The 19,483-nt window shown below is 41.2% G+C and overlaps 2 protein-coding genes across 6 annotated transcripts in view; one reads left to right on the forward strand and one right to left on the reverse strand.

Moving 5' to 3' along the window:
• The window catches only part of USP20 (ubiquitin specific peptidase 20), a 49,634-nt gene extending 41,091 nt beyond the window's left edge, over nucleotides 1-8,543 (forward strand). For 2 of the 3 annotated variants that reach the window (XM_072632686.1, XM_072632687.1), the window contains exons 16-26: nucleotides 265-298; nucleotides 529-574; nucleotides 1,913-2,093; nucleotides 2,264-2,390; nucleotides 2,676-2,845; nucleotides 2,946-3,027; nucleotides 3,878-3,986; nucleotides 4,332-4,434; nucleotides 5,172-5,243; nucleotides 6,457-6,638; nucleotides 6,922-8,543. In XM_072632686.1, coding sequence (XP_072488787.1) covers nucleotides 265-298; nucleotides 529-574; nucleotides 1,913-2,093; nucleotides 2,264-2,390; nucleotides 2,676-2,845; nucleotides 2,946-3,027; nucleotides 3,878-3,986; nucleotides 4,332-4,434; nucleotides 5,172-5,243; nucleotides 6,457-6,617 — 1,085 coding nt within the window. In that variant the 3' untranslated portion in view covers nucleotides 6,618-6,638; nucleotides 6,922-8,543. Of the gene's footprint in view, nucleotides 1-264; nucleotides 299-528; nucleotides 575-1,912; nucleotides 2,094-2,263; nucleotides 2,391-2,675; nucleotides 2,846-2,945; nucleotides 3,028-3,877; nucleotides 3,987-4,331; nucleotides 4,435-5,171; nucleotides 5,244-6,456; nucleotides 6,639-6,899 lie in introns of all 3 variants that reach the window. The other variant, XM_072632688.1, reaches the window with a different exon arrangement.
• Nucleotides 8,544-18,500: 9,957 nt separating this feature from the next.
• The window catches only part of FNBP1 (formin binding protein 1), a 181,128-nt gene continuing 180,145 nt past the window's right edge, over nucleotides 18,501-19,483 (reverse strand). For all 3 annotated transcript variants that reach the window (XM_072632695.1, XM_072632692.1, XM_072632691.1), the window contains one exon: nucleotides 18,501-19,109. In XM_072632695.1, the coding sequence (XP_072488796.1) occupies nucleotides 19,102-19,109 (8 nt within the window). In that variant the 3' untranslated portion in view covers nucleotides 18,501-19,101. The remainder of the gene's footprint in view (nucleotides 19,110-19,483) is intronic.

A 19,483-nucleotide genomic window follows, 5' to 3' on the forward strand; every position in this document is an offset into this window, starting at 1 on the left:
GAGCAATATACTGTCACTGATGCTTTGACAAAAGAATAGCAATAAATAGGTTGATCTTTTCTCCTTATCCCAACACATGGCAGCTTCCTCTGTCCAGCCTGCATTTGCCATGGAGGCGGCTTAAGTCAATAACTGTCCTCCTTGGTTCCTCCAGTCTCACTGCTGGCAAGGGCTTCATTCATTGGCACAACAAGGATGTTTAAGATTCAGCTCTTTGACTTTGGTTTTCTATTTCCTCAGTTCCTTTATTTTTTTTCTCTCTAGGGGACAATATGTATAGCTGTGAACGATGTAAAAAGTAAGTGTGCATTTCTTTGAGATGTCTCCTAGCCTCTTTCCTTATGTGTTTCCCTTGGCTCCTTTCTCTTGCTATCTAAACTGATCTGAGTAACCAATTATTGATAACCCAAGAGAGACATGAGGGTAAAAGAAGAGGCCAGGTCGGCCTTACTCATGTAGCACCTCACACCTTTTGCCCTCGGTGCTTCTTCCCTCACATGGAGCCTTGGTGGTTTGTGTCTTTCTTAGATTACGAAATGGAGTGAAATATTGTAAAGTTCTTCAGTTACCTGAGGTAAGTAGAGGAGAAGTCCTGCCCTTCCCTTGGCTCTGCCCTTTTAAGATTTGTTTCCCAGAAGCCAGCAAGGGTAGAAATGAGAAAAGGAGACCTGTTGAAAGTGAGAAACCACTTCTTTTTTTTATTATTATTAATTTATTTGTTTTCAGTTTTCTACAATCACTTCCATAAGTCTTAGATTTTTCTCCCCCTCTTTCCCCAAGACAGCATGCAATATTATATGGTTTCAACACATACTTTCTTACTAAACACATTTTCACATTAGTCATATTGCATAGAAGAATTAAAATGAATGGGAGAAACCATGAGAAAAACCCAAACAAAACAGAACATAACACAAGAGAAAATATTCTGCTTCATTCTGCGTTCCAGTTCCAAAGTTCTTTCTCTGGATATGGAAGGCATTTTGCCTGAAGAGTCCTTTGGGAAGTTTTTAGGTCCTTGCATTGCTATGAAGTACTAAGTCTACCAGAAAAATTCCTCGCGCACTGTGGTTGTTGCTGAGTACAAAGTTCTCCTGGTTCTGCTCCTTTCACTCAATATCAGTTCATATAAGTCCTTCCAGGCCTCTCTGAAGTCTTCCTGTGCATCATTTCTTATAACACAATAGTAGAGAAATCATTTCTTCAACTGGCAGAAAAAAAGTGGGCTTTCTTTTGGTTTGGACCATGGTCCATGAAAGCAACACCTGTGTCTTAAGGGAGGGAAAAAAACGTCTTTGCCAATAACACAAGCTTTTTACTTTGTTCATGTTATTAGTTTGCCTTGCTTCTGGTCCATGATTCTACTGAAGGCACATTGGGAAGAGTTATAAAACCCAAAGTTTGGGTAAATGGATCTTCTTCTAAAAGTGCAGTAATGTAGCCAGTAGGATATCGTAGCACAGCCTTCAGAATATTTGCCAGTTTAGCAATATAGACACTCCTTTACATTGCTACAACCCTATAATGGCATCTCATTCATTTTCTTTAAAAGTGACCAGGTGGAGTTCAAATGGAGTAAATTCATCTTGATTTTTATCAAGTACCTGCTCTTATGGGAAGTTTGAAATGGGGGGAGGGGGGTCTTTTATCATTATTTCTCCCCTGGAAACAAAAAACTCAAACTACCTTGGGTCCTAAACCATATAATTCAATAGGTCCTAGACTTTTTGTGAATACTTCTATTTGTCTTTTAAGGCCTCTGTCTGAATGATCAAAAAGAATATAAGGAATCCTGACTGAAGTACTATTGAGGGCCTGTCAGAAGCTTGCAAAGACCTTTTGTTAGGCTATTTAGAGTTTACATCTGGCTGGGTTCTGGCAATATCATCATGGTTTTTTTTTTCTTCTTCAGATCCTATGCATTCATTTGAAGCGATTTCGGCATGAAGTGATGTATTCATTCAAAATCAATAGCCATGTCTCCTTCCCCTTGGAAGGTCTTGATCTTCAGCCCTTCCTGGCCAAGGAGTGTGTCTCTCAGATCACCACCTATGACCTCTTATCTGTCATCTGCCATCATGGTACAGCAGGCAGTAAGTCAACCCATGTTTAGTGTTGAGACCAAAGGGACCAGCTTCTTACACCATCTCACATCACTGGTTATCTCGTCTCATCTTAAAATAATGGGCCCATTTATAAACAGCCAGATAGATCTTTACTCCTACAATTTGTTTGTCTCCATGACCCTTCTCTTTTACTCTAGGTGGGCACTACATCGCCTACTGTCAGAATGTCATAAATGGTCAGTGGTATGAGTTTGATGATCAGTATGTCACAGAAGTCCATGAGACAGTGGTCCAGAATGCAGAGGCTTATGTCCTTTTTTATAGGTAAGATGTTTGTAGAGTGTCATCCTGGGGAATGGAGTTAAAAAACATCTACTGTCCATGACTTTGGAGGGAATTGTATGGCTAGTCTGGAGTCTCGCTGCTGCATCCATGGCTGCTGGCTCTGCACCAGTGGAAGAGGGGTGTCTTCTGTTTCTCTGATGCTCCCATGACTTCTAGCAGTACTGACCCCCTGGTGGGGGAGACAAACTCTCTTTAGAGTTATCAGGTAGTCTCTATCTCCCTCACCACTCCAATCGAGTTTTATTTTTGCTTCTTCCTTGTCAGGAAGAGCAGTGAAGAGGCAGTGAGGGAACGTCAGCACGTGGTATCCCTGGCCACCATGAAGGAGCCCAGCTTGCTTCAGTTCTACATTTCCCGCGAGTGGCTCAATAAGTTCAACACATTTGCTGAACCAGGGCCCATTACAAACCACACATTCCTCTGTTCTCATGGAGGTAGGGTGCCATATCAGGAGTTATTTCAATGGCAAACTCAAATCTTGGGAACAACCTTAAATGACAGCTCTAGGCCTTTCACTTTCCTTGTTTTCGGTAGGAATCCCACCCAATAAATACCATTACATTGATGATCTTGTGGTGATCCTGCCCCAGAATGTATGGGAATATCTCTATAACAGGTAAGAGTCCTTGATCACAGCAAGGTTTCTCTGTGATTCCGTAGGAAGGGGCTGATCACCATTTCCTGGCCTTTTTGTGCTGTCATCATTGAACTTGTTGGGACATATGAATTAGAGAAGGAAAAAGGCGAGAATGTGAAAAAGTTTGGATTGTTTCACTTTTTTGTATTTGCATTCCCAACTCCTGGTATATCGTAGGTGCTTAATACATGCTTCTTGCTTTAGAGTAATTCCCAATAGTTTCAAGATTTACAAGAATAAATGCAGAAATATTCATACATACAAACTGGCCATTGATCCAACATGGTGGTCTTCCTTCTCTGTTTAGTAGTTCAGAAACTACTAAAGGGAAATGGATCCCAGAAGCTCATACCATATTTTGTAATGCAGCAGTATCCCCTAAATCCCATATGTTGTACTGTTTGAGAAATAGTACCTAGGAGATAAATCTCCTCTAATCTACTTGGCTACAGAGATTTTCTCTATTTAGTGGCAGCGCAAGAACACTTGGTTCGTGGGGTGCTCTTCCTGTTTTCCAGAAGCTCAATGACCATTTCCAGAGGAGGGTGGTTAGAATACTTAGGAACTTGGTAACTAGGGAAAATCCCAAGAAGCCCACCTTTCTCTTTTCAGAAGCTGTAGTCAATCCTTTTGAACAAGGTTCATTAGAGCTGCAGTCATCTCCGAAGCAGCAAGAGCTCAGTAGAGCTGAGGCTGCCTCTGTGCTAGTTATTCCAGGAGTATCTAGGGCACCTTTTTCAGCTGAAGATTCATTGCTGCTGCTTATAATCTATGAAGCCTTAGTTCCATTGACTGCCCTTTATTTTGGATTTGCTGGTCTTCTGTGTAGGTTTGGCGGTGGCCCTGCTGTGAATCATCTCTATGTGTGCTCAGTCTGCCAGGTAGAGATAGAAGCCCTGGCCAAGAGAAGGCGGACTGAGATCGACACCTTCATTAAGGTATGTAGGGGCCAGCAGGTGGTTCCCTTTCTGGAGCTCCTTGTCCTCAGTACACAGCTTCCTTGTCACTGCTTTCTACTTAGAAATATCTGTCTGGTTGTTAAAAAGCATTACCCAGATAAGGCTGTAGAGAAATAGTATTGGGGAACAGAAGGGAGGCAACTAAAGGCTCCACTTCCCTAATGTGTATAATGCACAAACACTGTTTGATGCATAGGTAGGTGTAGGATTGGTGTAGGTGTAGGATTGTGGTAGTTGGGGTTATCAGGAAACAATGAGATTTATTGTTGTGAAAAGGCCAGCACCTTGGAATTAAGAGCCTAATCACCTGTGTCCTCTTGATAGCTGAACAAAGCATTTCAAGCAGAGGAGTCCCCCAGTGTCATCTATTGCATCAGTATGCAATGGTTCCGGGAATGGGAGGCCTTTGTTAAGGGGAAAGATAATGGTGAGTCTCATATGAACCCTGCAACTCAGTCCCTCAGGAAGAATTCTTTGGGGTTGGGCTTAGGGATACAGCATAGGCTCTTTTGGATGATGGGATCCCTGCTTGGTTGATGCTGGTTATCAGCAAGGGGCTCAGGGTCTTTGACAGATATTGAGATCTTATGCTTGGGAGTTTGTGGGCCTTCAGCACCTGCTGGTGAGCACCTGGGACCCTGGGGGAGAGAAAATGTGGGTCTTTGTTTCATGGATCTCTTCCACTCTGGAAGCAAGAGACCTGCCATGAAACTCAGTTTTGGGTTTCCTCTAGTTCCCCCCAGCCCAGATTCTGCAAGTGGGAACTTTGGAGCGGTGCCTCTGTCAGCTTCTGATCATGGGATGCTGCTCTAACCCCTGGGTTTGCTGTGGGTTTTCCCCTCATGCTCAGTCACTTCCTGCAGTATTTGCTTTCTCACTTTGGTGGAGGGTGGGGGGGACAGACATGGTATCCCTGTCAGCGTAAAGGCCAACAATCATGTTAAAGCCTGTGTGTGAAGCTCTGGCCTCTGATTTTGTTCCTTCTGACAATTCACTGTTTCCTCCCCTTGATCATTTTAATTGAATTTTGAGAAGCTGGCTTACCTATCCAGTGAGCACTTAGAGGGTCAGGAGGTCCTTCTGTTACTCTGTGGAATTAGAGGAGTCTGGGGAGAAGCACAAAGGCCCAGTGGCTTTCCAGAACCAATGTCAATTCTGTTCCAGACCCTCCTGGACCCATTGACAACAGCAAGATAGCGCTGATCAGAGGAGGTGGCCATGTCCAGCTGAAGCAGGGTATGTCTCAGTATCCCCTCTCTCAGGGCCTCTCTGAGGCTAATTTGGTCTCTTACTGTCATAGCTGCTGTGGTTGCTGCTGTTGAACAGTATGTCCCCTTGGGGCCTAGTAAATATTTCTGATAAATGCTTCCTGTGTGGTGACTCCTTCCTTCTTCCCCTTCGGTACCATACATATCTCCTCCTATTGATTTAGAGAAGAGTGGGAAAACCTCGATTTTTATGAGAGATATGTTCTCTTCTCCGGCTCTCAGCTCTGGGCATTCTCTCTGGCCCCATGCCCAGGAATACTCTCCTTCCTCACCTCCACCTCCTGGCTTCCCTGATGTGCCAGCTAAAATCCCACCTTCTACAGGAAACCTTTCCCAGATCCCAGCAGGGCCTTCCTTCTGCTGACTCTGCATGTGGCCTCTCTGCACATAGCTGTTTATTTGTGGTCTCCTCCATTAGACTATGAGCTCTTTGAGAGGAATCATCTTTTTGCAGTACATACTGATGATGGGTATAGATTCTTAGCCACCTATTTCTGACTTAAGAATTAGAAATCCATTTGTCTCAGGCCTGTTCTTTCCTATTGAGAGGCAACCTAACTTTGGAAATTGAGTGGGGAGGGGAAAAGAGCTGTGCTTGAATCCCTTTCTGATACTATCTTTGTGGTTTTGGGCATTTGACTTTGCCTCAGTTTCCTTATCTAGAAAGTGGAGATAATAACTATTTTAGCACCTCCCTCACAGGATGCCTGTACTAGATAAGGCTCATATGTGAATGTACTTAAAATGTTGTATAAATGTCAGATACTATTGTAATTCTTTAGGATCTAAGGGAAGAAGCCCATCTTCTAACGTTCATCGTACTTGCCTTACTTCCCCCGGAAGGAACCAGTGGCCACCCAAATGGCAGCCTGATTGGCATCACAGGGGGAAGGGGAAGTGGTTGGGGTTCCAGAGCAGGGATGGGCCTCTTGTATCTCAGGCACTTGCTAGTTCTACTATTCTTATATTTGTCAACTTTACAGGGGCAGCTAAGGGCCCCTGGCAATGAACAACTGCCCTTTATCTTAGGTGTTCCCCTTTCCCCACCAGTTCTCCTCATGTGATGACATGAACCAGTATCTTAACATCCTATGTTGTAACTTCCCTTCTTGCCCAGCAGGGATCTTAGAGAGCTATGTCTGAGGGTGAGAGAAACATAGTTTGTACACCTCAATTTGCAGGAGCTGACTATGGACAGATTTCAGAGGAGACCTGGACTTATCTGAATACCCTTTATGGAGGCGGTCCTGAGATTGCAGTCCGACAAAGCATTGCCCAGTTGCAGGAACCAGAGAACTTGCATGGGGAACAGAAGATTGAGGCAGAGACCCGGGCTGTGTGACCCCCATGGGCCCCCCAACTTGTAAGTCACATGGGCTAGGCTCCATCCCTGTGCTGCCCTTCATGGTATTATTTTTTCTCAGAGGGGATTTACCACCAAGTGGCCTTTAAAAAATACCTCTGGCACCTGATGAGTTGGAAATGGGAATTTTTGTAGCTAAGATTCCAAGGAATCACACATACCATTGTCCAAGGTAGAGTCCCTTTGTAAAGTAAAGAGACTTCATATAACACATTGCCCACCCAGAAAATACTGTCTTTTCACCTTTGCTTGGTTCTACAGGGTGATTGAAGGTTTTTTGCAGGTTCCATAAGATTGTCTCTCGCCAGAGGACGGGGGTCTTTGCACCTGAGAAGAGCCAAATGCTTGGGAAACGCAGATGTTATCAAGAGGCAAAAAACGTTCTGGTCCACAGTGAGCAGAGCAGCAACTAGGAAATATAACTTTGCAGGCTTGTTAAGGCTATCAAGACTTTGTGACATTTTTTTTGGTTTTTGTTCTGATGGCACACAAGTTAATCGTAGTTAATGTTCCTGAAACTTTCCTGTAGGCTAGCTCTTCCAGCACCAGTGACTACTTGGGCCCAGGCTTGTGGTCTGCTTGTCATTCTTAGGGGATGCAGGTAGGAGGACTGGTTAACTCAAAAGGATTTCCAGTTGTGCATTAGGTCCTATGTCCTTGTAAATTATAGGTGTGCACAATGAGTAACAAGAAACTAAACCTAGGCTGGAGTCTCTATTTATTATTTTCACCCTCTTGCTTTCCCCCATCCATCAGATACCTTTAGCAGAATCTCAGTTCAGAATCTAATCCCTCTGAACATTTCATGATTCAAAACCAGATGCTCTCCCCAGCTTGCAGAAGAGAAATGCAAGCCTTCTCTCGTATTTTCCCATTCAGCAGACATACATTTGAGACTCAAGGAACTGCTCTGTCCACTTGTTGAGGAGGTGGGGAATCAAAAACATTCTTTAGATACTAGCTACTGGAAGGTCCCTATTTGGTCTTAATACACATGCTGTAAAGTTGCACTGATAAGATGAAAGAGGGCCCCTGCTCTGAGGTGGGTTCAGGAAGCAGCCAGCCATTCTTGACCGCAGTTCAGCAAGCATTCATCTCTACTGCAGAGTAGCTGGGGGGTGGGGGTGGGGGTAGTGAGGTTTGGTGTCAGAGGAACAAAAAGTCTTTCCACTTGACTCATCCGCTGCTTAATGCAGGTTCCCTTAAATGGCAGGATGATAGAACATACCCCCTCCTTTCCTCCTTCTTGCTCTTAAATACTTATTAGCTATGTAGCCTTGGCAGGGAAATGGGGCCAGATCCACTCCAGCCTGGTTCTGAAACTTATCTGTGAACCTGTGCTATCCATCCTCCTTATCCCTCAAACTCAACCCAACCCATTGTGATCCGCCACAGCTTGTATGACCAAACGCACTTTACCGCTAACACCAAAGTCCCGGTAGGAAGGGACGGGTGATTCACCCAATAGAGATAAAAGCAAGGTGGGGTGGGGGAGGGGTGGGCTTGGGGCATAAGGAACAGTTGGTTGGCATGCAGTGGGGACCTTCAGACCTTGTAGAAGTGAACATTAGCCAAAATCCTAGCAGCTGTGCTGCTCAGAAAACAGAAACCTTTGCACAGTGTGTTGGGGGTTTTTGTATTACATTGTTGCCCTGGATCCCGCTCTTTTCCCAGTGAGACAGCCATGTGAACGTTGATCAAAGAATGAGCCACTGGTGGACCTTGTTGCCGTTTGATACTCTTTTGTGAACTGCTACCACGAGCTCTGAACCTCCTAAAGAGCCTCTAGGTGCGCATGTTCTCGTACTGTTCGTGTTGTATAGATTCTGCTGTACAGATTGTAATAACATTTCTGTGTTCAGGTTTGTGATAAGTGTCATAATAAATACATGTGCGTTCATCCCATGGAGGGCATGCTTTTTGTGTGTTCATGGAGTTCCTATCATTACCAGAGGGAGAATTAAAGCTCTGCCCTGAAAGGGAGAGCAATTTCTTTCTCATGCACAAAGCATGGAGCTCTAACCATGGCCATGACAAATGATTTAGAAAAATCCCATCATAGCCATTCTGAAAGCAGGGGACCATCGAGACAAGATGCTGTTGGTGCTACCTTAAAAAACTGAATCATTGTATGTGAGACAGTTATTTTGTTTGCCCTGAAAACTTTTTTCCCCACTATCCTAAAGAAACCCCACTAACTCTCCTCTCCCACCAAACTCTCCCCCAAACAGAGCCAGATGTGATCAGATAACAAAGTAAGCATTAAACAGATAAGTTTCCTATTTGGCCGGAAATCATAACAGTCACCAGAAGCCTTTTGTCACCACATTCAAAGTGAGGCAGGAAAGAGTTGTGAGAGCATCTCTTAGTACTTGAAATGACCACTGTGTTAGCTAATCACATTTTTCAATTAAAGAATCACTGGAAACAGAAAGGAGAAGTGATTTTTCAGGCTGTCTGGCTTCACTTTCACTTTCCTTCCTTATATGCCACAGAAATGGGGAAACTTCTGGTGGTCTTTAGTTTTAGTATGACATTTAAATAGTGCTAGTGAACCAGACTTTTCCTGTACCACAGCTGTCCACACAAATTTATTAGGTCTCTTTCAGCTCTAGATCTGTGGGTATATGTGTATAACTAAATTCCAACCTGCAGGAGAAGTCATACCAGAAAAATCAGTAATTTTAAATAATTGTTACAGCGTGTGTTAAAGATTCCAATTCCCTAGGTAAGCTCTAAGTGATTTTCTGTTCATTATAAACTATGATCTGGATATGTGACAGTAGTTTCATCATTTAGGGAGATTTGGGAGGCCTTCTTAAATTAGACACTAGTAGTCATGGGTTAGTTAATGACTTTACAATCAGTCAGCAAGCATTTATTAAGCACCTACTATGTGCCAAGCTCTTTGTACATAAAGAGGCAAAACACACACCTGATGCTTCAAGGAACTTAAAGTCTAATGGGGGAGACAACATACAAACAAGCAATGTTCAGGCTAAGTAGGAAATTACAGAGGGAAGGCACTAGAATTAGGAATGCTTAGGAAAGGCTTCCTGTGAAAGAGAGGATTTTTAGTTGGGAATTAAAGGAAGACAGAGAAGTTAGTAGGTAGAGGTGAGGGAGAGTTCCATGTATTATGGAATGGAATATGCTGTGGGAGCTGAGAGATAGGGAGTGTGCTGTTCATGGAACAGCCAGGAGGCCAGTGTCCCTGACATGAAGAGTACTGTGGTGGAGAACAAGATGTTCACCTGACACAAACTGCCACACCCCAGTAAAACCCCCTGTGCAGACGGGGCTACACTAGGTTGAGGGTAGTGGTCAGACCTCAAAACCATTGGTGAGGCAAGGGGAGGCCTGTCAGTTGTTCTTCAGCCATGCCTGATTTTCTGTGATCCCATTTGGGGTTTTCTTGTTAGGATGCTAGAGTGTTTTGCCATTTTCTTCTGCAGCTCACAGATTAAGTGACTTGGCCAGCTGAGGTCATGCACCTAGTAAGTGTCTGAGGCTGGATTTGAACTCAGGAGGATAAATCTTTCTCAACTTCAGGCACAACACTATCTACTGCACCACTTAGCTGTTCCAAGCACATGATTTCCCCATCAGAATGATCAGAGGAGAACAATTTGTTCCAATGACCATGAAGAGGACTGCAGCAGAAACTGTGGAGTGCTTAGAGCTTTGTCAAACATTGACAGTACGAAGGCCATCCATTGCATCAATCTGCCGCCAGTTTTGACTTTTGTCTTGCCACTTGACTTCAGTGACTCTGAGAGAGCCTAATGATTTTGTTCAAGTCAGCCTCATTTAAATCAGTTCATGCACCACTCAAGACATCACCCCATGGTGTCATTGGTCCTCTGTGAAAACAAAGGACAAGCTCTGACGGGTGGAGGGGGCTAGGTGATGAAGGGCTTCAAATGCCAAACGGGATTTTGCATTTGATCCTCTAGGGGATAGGGAGCCACTGAAGTAGGAGGGTGGTTTGTGACATGGATGGATATCTAATTTAGGGAAATCACTTTTGTGGCTGAAAGAGACGAGGTAGGCAGATCCACCAGTGAGCTATTGCAATATTCTAAGTGTGAAGTGATAAGAGTATGCAACAGAGTGGAGGCAATATCAGAGAATTTGAGAGAGGTTGCAAAGTGAGGCCACAAGCAACAGATTGGATATGGAGGGTGAGAACTTGAGGACTGGAGGGATGATGTTGCCCCTGACAGTAATAGGGAAAGTAGGACGGGGAAGGGAGTAAAGATTTAGGGAGAAAGATGATGAGTTCCATTTTGGATATGTTAAGATGTCCAATGGACATCCAATTGGAGATATCTGAAAGGTAGTTGGAGATGTCAGATTGGAGGTCGGGAGAGAAGTTAGGGCAGGAAAAGTAAGAATAAGAATCATTAGCAAAGAGATGGTAATCCAGGGGAGTTGATGAGCTCACCCAATGAAGTATAGAGAGGAGAACAGGGCTCAGGACAGAACCCTGAGGAAAACCTATAGGTAGATGATGCTCCATGATCAGGATGAAGAGCCAGCAAAGGAGATAGAGAAGGAGAGGTCAAATAGGTAGGAGGAGAAAAAAGACAGACTAGCATCCTGAAAACTTGGAGAGGAGAGTTTCAAGGAGCAGAGGATGATCCAGTGTCAGTGTCCATAGAGGTAATGGAGAATGTGGATAGAGAAAGTCCCAGAAAGAAGGCTGTAGTAGTTGAGGGAGCAGGGCCCTCTGAGAAGAGACTTAATTCAGTAAAGTCCTCTAGCCTAAGGTGGGAGAGGGAGAAATGAGAGCATTTCAAGCACGTGACAGCTAACAGAAAGTCTGTCAACAGCAAAAAACTAGGTGGAAAGGAGCAACATGGTGAAGGGATTTAAATGGCAAAGGACTTATTCAGACCTACTCAAACTTTGAGAGTTTAACTGCCTTAGGTAGGATGTCTGTGTTACTATTATCTTAATATTTTTCAGAACAGTGGAAATCCAAACAACTTTCTGGCTTGTTTTGCTTGAAGTCCCAGTTTCTGTTTTAAATTTTCAAAGAAAAGAGTTCTCCGTGGGGAAGTTGCTATTCTAGTGCCAAAAAAAAAAAAAAAAAAAAGCAAGGTGTCTCAGAAAGCAAATGAAAAAACAAAGCTTTTTGTTTGTTTACCCACCACACTGGGCTGGAGTCAGTAAGTGCTGTACACTGAAAACAATCCAGGAATGCTCATTAGTGTCAGTAAAGAAGCACCAGAGAAAGTCGAGTTACTATCTTCCAAGTGAACACATGCCCCAAGCTACACTAAACCCAGAGTTGGGCTCCAGCTCCCAGGCAATGAGGACAGTAAAATTTCAAATCACATTTTTGGAAAAGACGATGACTCTATTGTAAGTCAATCATTTAAATGATCTACTAAAGATCCAGTTGCCCTGAATAAACATAAGTACCACTCTAATTTTAATGATAAAATTGCATCAGAAAATGCCACATCCAAGTTACACTGGCCCTTAACTTTTTCCTGTGAGTGAGAAGGAAAAAATGTCAATACAACAGTTTCCATCATTCTCAGACAGAATTTCATAGACAAAAATCTCCCTCAGAACCCTAACCCCTTTTAAACAGTTGTTTGCAGTAACCTACACATTTGAAAAATTGGTGGAAGACAGTTATAGAAGGCAGTATTCCAGCATTCCCTCCTCTAGTCTTCCACATTCCCAGTACTTAGCTCAAAAGAATCCAAAAAGGCAAGTCTCTAATCAGTTGCATCTCTGTGGCCAGGAGATGTCCTAGCTGATTTTGGGGGGAGTTTAAGTAAATACTCACCATGCCTTTGGAACAAAGACCAATACTTATATCAATTACTGGAAGACTCTAATAGGAACTCTCTATTTCTTGGGGAAGAGTCAATGGTTCTGTTCATATAAACATGTGACTGAGGTATCTCTGGGCTCAGAGAAAAAGGAGCTAATTAAGCAGTCCCACTTGCTTTTCTTTTTTGGTTTTCAGTGTGAACTGGTTACATTGACAACCTAAACAACACAGGGAGAGAGGTGGCATGATCCAAAATGTAGAATATATTTGGTTATTAAAAGCTGGGTGTGGGAGATGGAAAAGGTCATGGCTAGCTAAAGTTGATGGGAAAATTGAGGCTAATGAGATGTACTTATCTAAAACAGAATATGGACACCCTGGCCCTTTCTCACCAAGAACAATGGCTCCTGTCTCACTCTTCCAATTCTGGTTCTCTTCATGGACATTTCCTCTCCTACTTCAGTGTCGCCACAGACTCCAAACACCAACATGTCAGTTCCAGCAGCCAGGAAGTGTTTCTTCTCAGTTCTCTAGCCATTACGCACTGAGAACCATATTTGTTCATAGCTTCATCTTTAATAAGGAAACTAAAACCTTTATTATCACAGTTATTGTTTTCATAGGCCATGATTCACGACTGGTCATCCCAAATAGCTACCCACATTTACTGGCAGCCCCCCACTCTATCCTGTTCATTCCCTTACAGTCTCCCCAACCTTGGTGAAGAGCACCCTTTGAGGGGAGGAGTAAGAAAGGAAGGGAGGGAGAAAAATTTGGAACTCAAAATCTTACAAAAATGAATGCTGAAAAACTATATATGTAATTGGGGAAAAAATAAAATACTACTTTAAGTGCAAAAAATACATTAAAAATAAAAAAGTAGATTATTAAACTTGTGAACATATACATCAGAAACATAAGTCAAAGAAATACAAATTTAAAAAAGCACAAATCACAAAATAAATTATGTCAATTAGGACAATTAACATTTTTGAAACAAGAGAAAGTAAAAGGCATATATTTGCTTTAAAAAAGTAAAAACAACCAAGAGATCATGAAAATAAAGAGCATCCTTTGAAATGACATGTACCGAGAAAGTACTGGGTGGGGAAGAGCAGAAAAAGTGCATATTTAGTCTCTAAACAATTGGGGAAGGCTACAGAATAGGAATTGCAGAAAACCCTACTGGGGGGTAGAGAGAATGGTAACAAGTAGTTAAGAGATAACAGTAAGGTTTCCCAATCTACCTATCAATTTCCAATTCTCAATTTCCAAGACAGATTTGCCAGAGACCTTGAATGACTACGTCTCAGTTCTTGGTACACAGCAGGCTGTTTACCTGATGATGTAGAAGAGATGGGTTACTGTTCAAGTACAGCTAAGACTAGAGGACCCTAATCCACCAAACAGTCCCCAGGTCACACTTCGAGATGCATCGTAAAACCTCCTATCCTACCCAGTGAAAAGAAAGACTGAAGAGACATTGGTTTGTTATGCTCAACTACTTTTTTTTATTACAGTGAAAAGGTTCTAATGGAGAGAGTCATTGGGAAGTGAAGGTGATTTAAAAAAAAAAGTATTAATAAAACATTTAAAAAGAAAACAAGAAATATGTGCCTTTAAAGAACTACTTTCTAGCTAGAGTGTTATTGGTGTTCCAAAGAAACCTGTGCTTACTTTTTTTTGCATGAAGGTCAGAGCAGTTATGTGATCCTCATATACACACCCATCAAGTCCAACAAGTTCACAGGTATTTCACACACCAAAAAAAAAAAAAAAAAAAAAAAAAAAAAAGGTTGAAAAAGAGTTCTGAAGATCTGACCCAGATAAGCTCAGCACAAAGTTAGAGATCTATACAGGCTCTAAATTGTCTCTGGTCTAAAAATTGTTTTTGTATACCATCAAATCCAAGGTGTCTTTGGCTGAGCGCTGAAGAAAATAACAAGTTAGGTAAAATAGTACTGAATTAAGTAGGCTACATGGAAACATTCTTTTAAAAAACGAGCTCTCTTGTTCTGGGAATTCTAGAAAACGTTTCCTATAGAAGATAAAGAGAATTTTGACAAACCATATATAAGTTTTCTAAATTAAATCCAAAAGCCAGACTATTTCCTCTTTCACAGAAAACTGACTTTAAGATATTGAAGTATCCACATTCAAATAATGTCAACTCTTAGTTATTCAGAGACTGGTTGACTATGCATTTTGTAAATCATCCAGTCACTCACTATCCTTCATTCGGACTATCATCTCCTTCACTATTGATTATCACCCCCCACCAGAAGGCAAGTAAAAATTTTATTTGTAAGAAAATTTGATTGTTATGAGAGATTAATGCTTCCAGTAGGTTGGGGCATTCAATGTAGATTTTACTTATCTGTATTCTCGCTTTCTATACAGTTGGCACACTTGAGAATTGGCTTTAGCACTACTCTGTTCTCCCTAATCCAAGAACATTTAAATGATCTAACATTAGAATTCCTAAAACATAGCTCAAGTCAACTGTTTAGTGAATGGAGAGGGGTAATCACAAATTTTCAACTTATTTCAATTTCAAAGAAATGTCTAAACAAGCAGGTAGCGAAACATCAAAAGCAAGCTGTAGATGGAGAGCATTGCCTACTATCTTTCAAAAGCACTCATCCCTCAACTCCAAGATAACCTTAGATGAGTTTCATCCAATTGACTAATTCCACCCAACTATGAAGAACCTAATTGTGGTGGCTGACTTTTCATGACCCCACCTGGGGTTTTCTTGAACACAGATATGGAATGGTTTGCCATTTCTTTCTCCAGCTCATTTTACAGATGTGGAAACTGAAGTAAACTGAGGCAAATGACTTGTCCAGGGTTACATAGCCAGTAAATGTCTGAGGTCAGATTTGAACTTAGGAAGATGAGTCTTCTTGATTACAGGCCCAGCGCTCTATCCACTGTACCCCTGCTTGGACAGGTCTTATTAATAAGAATCAAGACCAACAAGAATCTCAAATAGGTTTCAAATTTGTGCCTACTTATGGCTACCTTTGATTTAAAAGACATAGCTGAACTTATATCTAAGAATATTGGCATCACTGAAACACAGCAAATAATTTAAACAAGTAAGCCAAGTAAGACTTACAAAATTAATCTGCAGCTTAAAACTCATTTTAACTTTTCTGGGCAAGTGAGTTAGAGGATGATAGAACGTTAAAAGTTATAAGAAACCTTTGAGATTAGCTGGTCTAACATCTACCATGCTCATTTTATATGGGATGAGAACCTTGGTCTGCATTGCTCCTTGCATCACAATACATAATACCTTAACGGAATTTTTGTATTTGCATTTCCAAAGATGAAAACAGTTCCAAGAAAGTACACTAGAAATTATATTTTTATTTAATATTTAGATGATTTCATATGGTAACAAGAACAATGTTTTGCCTTTATATGGTTGAATTTTATCTCCAGAAATGGGAAATGCCAGGACCTTTGCAATGGCAATGAGTCACAAGAGATACTCTACCCAAAGTCTAGGTTAGTGCTTAGTCCACACTAAGCACTTACTTTCTCTCTCTCTCTCTCTCTCTCTCTCTCACACACACACACACACACACATATGAAAATTTAAAAGTGCTCAATATCATGGCAAGATAGAATTTGGCTTATTAAAATAAAATTTGAAAATACAGGAGAGATAGTCAATAAGAAGCAAAAACCCAAAATACAGTATATGGAAAAATACTCCAAAGTTAACACAACTTTTATATTTTTTCAGTAAATATGTTTTTTATTCTCTATTTACAGATGTTACAGAAAGGCATTAGTGACTGTGCTGGTGGGGCAGTGGCAAATCTCACTCACTTTAGAGACTGTAAGGGCCAACATGCTACCAGGTGAAATTGGTAAAAATTCAAAGGCAAGTCCCATCACAGTAGTTAATGCCTTTTCAACTTTTTTTTCAGCATATCCTGAGGACAGATCAACTTTAGATTTTGCCTTTTGGGAAATGACTTTGCTTTGTCAACATTCAGGGTTAGTTTTCTTTAAAATTAAACATCTAAAACGACACCACAACCTTCTAGCAGTGATGGAAGATGAGGTGTGATGGGCAAGAAGAGAAAGAAACATTTAAGAGATTCTGAGCTCTTATCTGCAAATTATTCTGCAACATTTTCACTATTGTCATCTAAAATTTTTTCCCACTAAGCCCAACTGATAACTCTCAAGCTAATAGTCCCTCCAACATCCCTATATACCAGCTCTGGCATTGCTATAAATTGAATTACTTATAAAGGCTAATAATTTATTGTCTACCTAGAACCAATGGAAAATGAAACATTTTCCACTTTTGCTTGGACATAGCTGACATAGGAGTGCAACAATGCATCAGACATTATAAGAATAAATTATAGAAGCTTAAAAATATTTCCTATTTTGCAAAGAATTTATCCATCTGTTTGTAATGAGAATTAACAGACACATATGGAATTACCCCAGTCTAAGATTCTGACATGTCAAAAGCAAAATTTCTGATTAGTTGGAGGATAAAATATAGAATGGTCTTTATTTGTGATATTTGTAAAGAATTAGCAGTGCTAACTTGTGAAGGGAAAAGCATGCATTGGAATAGGGACTGTCACATAAAAGCATAATAGTCTCAGAGACAATGACCCCCGGGAACAGCAACTATACTTATGCAAGATTCGAGAGATAAGAGTTATTCTTCTTTCTGACACGTCTAATTTCAATTTCATTTACCCAAGTCAATCCTCTTCTTTGAACCAGGATGGACATTAAAGAATTCCCTCAAACCGACTATTGCATCAACTTCTTATTGAAGTAACCATAGAAACAAAGCACTTCTGCCTATGGAATGACATTTGACCACCAAAGAGAGTCTAGTGAGGTTTTTCAAGCCTCTGAACTCAAGTCAAGAGGAAAGAAGTTTCTTTTTACTTACTATCTTCTTTCTCCCAAAGAGAGTATTAATTTAATTGCTTCTAGCCACTGGAGGGACTTGCTTCTGAAGTCATGATGTATGCAGCCAGCCCCTTCTCCCACCTTTCTTCACTTGCTGATTTGAATAATTTTCATAATTTTGACATATTGGAGCAGTCAACAGAACCAGCCCTGAGCATCCTTCAGAGACAATACATCTGCACCTGTCTCTTCTGAGCCAGAGATAAATTCTAATGCCTGATTCTCAAAGAAGGAATGAGAATGTTCACAAAGTCACTTCCCAGTTACTAGGAACCAAACTGAAACTTCACTAAACAATTAATTACTATGGGTTGTCTTACACAAAAGCATTGAGCTTTATTCCAACTCATAGTTTTTATAATTGATCCTAACCATCCTTGTCTTGGTTCAATTTATGCTAAATAATGTTAATAAGCCCCAAAGAGCCTTACTTGCTAATAAAATGGCTGATCTAAGACTAGGGCAGCCACATATGACTTCAGTATTAAAGATTCAGAAGGTAAAAGAATTCCATCTCAAAAAGCAAACTGTTCATTGAACCAAATAGTGTAAAAGCTTAGAAACGATATAACTATTTTCTGATTCTGGTCATGGGATTACTTAGGGCAAAAGGATGACTTTAAAGTCATATGATGTGATAAATGATGATGAATCTATCTGAGGTCCTGGAAAGCACAACCAACCAAATGGTTTTTGTGTTCCAGTATGACAGTGCATAGGTGAGGTACTCATAGCCAAAATACTGATGATCAGGCACAGGTCTAAACAACGATTACTAACAAACAGGTAGATTACTAAAAGGATGAAAGACTTCAAAATCCTTCAGACTTTATGAAAAGGTGAGCACAGGCAGGGCATCAGGACGAGCATGCAGACTGGAATGAGACTTAAAATTTGATCTTCAGAAGACACTGAAGACAGAACTGCAAACTCAAACATTTGCAGGTGCATGCATGGATGTATATAATGGTGGAGTAAGAGAAGGGGGTGGGGTGGAGAGAAGCAAGTTAGCAGTCATAAGCTATCAGGCTGGATCCTGAAAAAAGTGAATGTTTGGTGTGACAGGAGAGTCAGCTATTAAGAAGCCCTAATGAATACACATGGCCTTTTGAGAAGGAAGAAGTATTTATTGTTAATTACTATGGTACTCAATACACTTTTAAAAATCTGAGCACTCCATCTAGCTAATGTATGTCTGGATCTCCAGTTCTTTATTCCCTTAGTCTTCTCATAAGACTAGTTGTAAAGTTATCACAAAGGCACGTTGTGAAATTGAGATGGGCCATGTCACACATTCAAGCAGACTGAGAGCTAGGAATCAATTTAAAAGGCCATGGGGGCACTTTTCTGGGGGTTTCTAGTTTTGTGTTAAAAGGGGAAGACCTCCCACAACCATGAATGTTGAAGTGAATTGGAAATTAAAGAGCAGTTCTGTCAGTTTAGCTCCCTGAAAAGGAAGCTCACCCAACAGAACCAAAGGTAAGGTCTATGTCTTAGTCCAAACCACAAAGAACATGCTGGAAGAAAAGAGCAAGCATCTGAGTAATGTGGGGGTGTCATTTCAGACTGAGATTTCAAAGGTTAACTCCAGACCAGCTCAAGAAGTCTATACACATGACCCATTTGAGCGGCCTATGGAAACAAGCAGACTGTTTGTTTCTCCTCCTGTGAAAGCTCACTCGAGGCTCTTGCACCAGCACATCACCTTTAGGAATCTACAACACAAAAACAAACAAAAACTATGTGTTAGCGAGAAAGGCAACAGGTGGCAAGTGGGCATATTGCTCTAGGTTGCAAATATCCCACCAGGCAAAGGGGAAAAGGGAAGTATGGGGGTCAGAAGTATCTAGAGTGGTCATTACCAAGGTAACGTCCTTGGAATAAGTAACTTTCACTGTTTTGTCATAGTAAACTATTTTCCAACATAGATTAAGAGAGATGTCTACTGGAAGATTGAAAAGACAAGTTCACCTCAGTGACTATTTCTTGTGATTTTAGTCGCATGTGAAAGGAAAGAAAGCAATATTTTATTATGGAAAAGATAATAGTGGTTCAATTTCCTTTCCTTAACTGCAATTCAGTTGGTTTT

The sequence above is a fragment of the Notamacropus eugenii genome, chromosome 1 (assembly GCF_028372415.1).
Source record: "Notamacropus eugenii isolate mMacEug1 chromosome 1, mMacEug1.pri_v2, whole genome shotgun sequence".
Lineage (NCBI taxonomy): Eukaryota > Metazoa > Chordata > Mammalia > Diprotodontia > Macropodidae > Notamacropus > Notamacropus eugenii.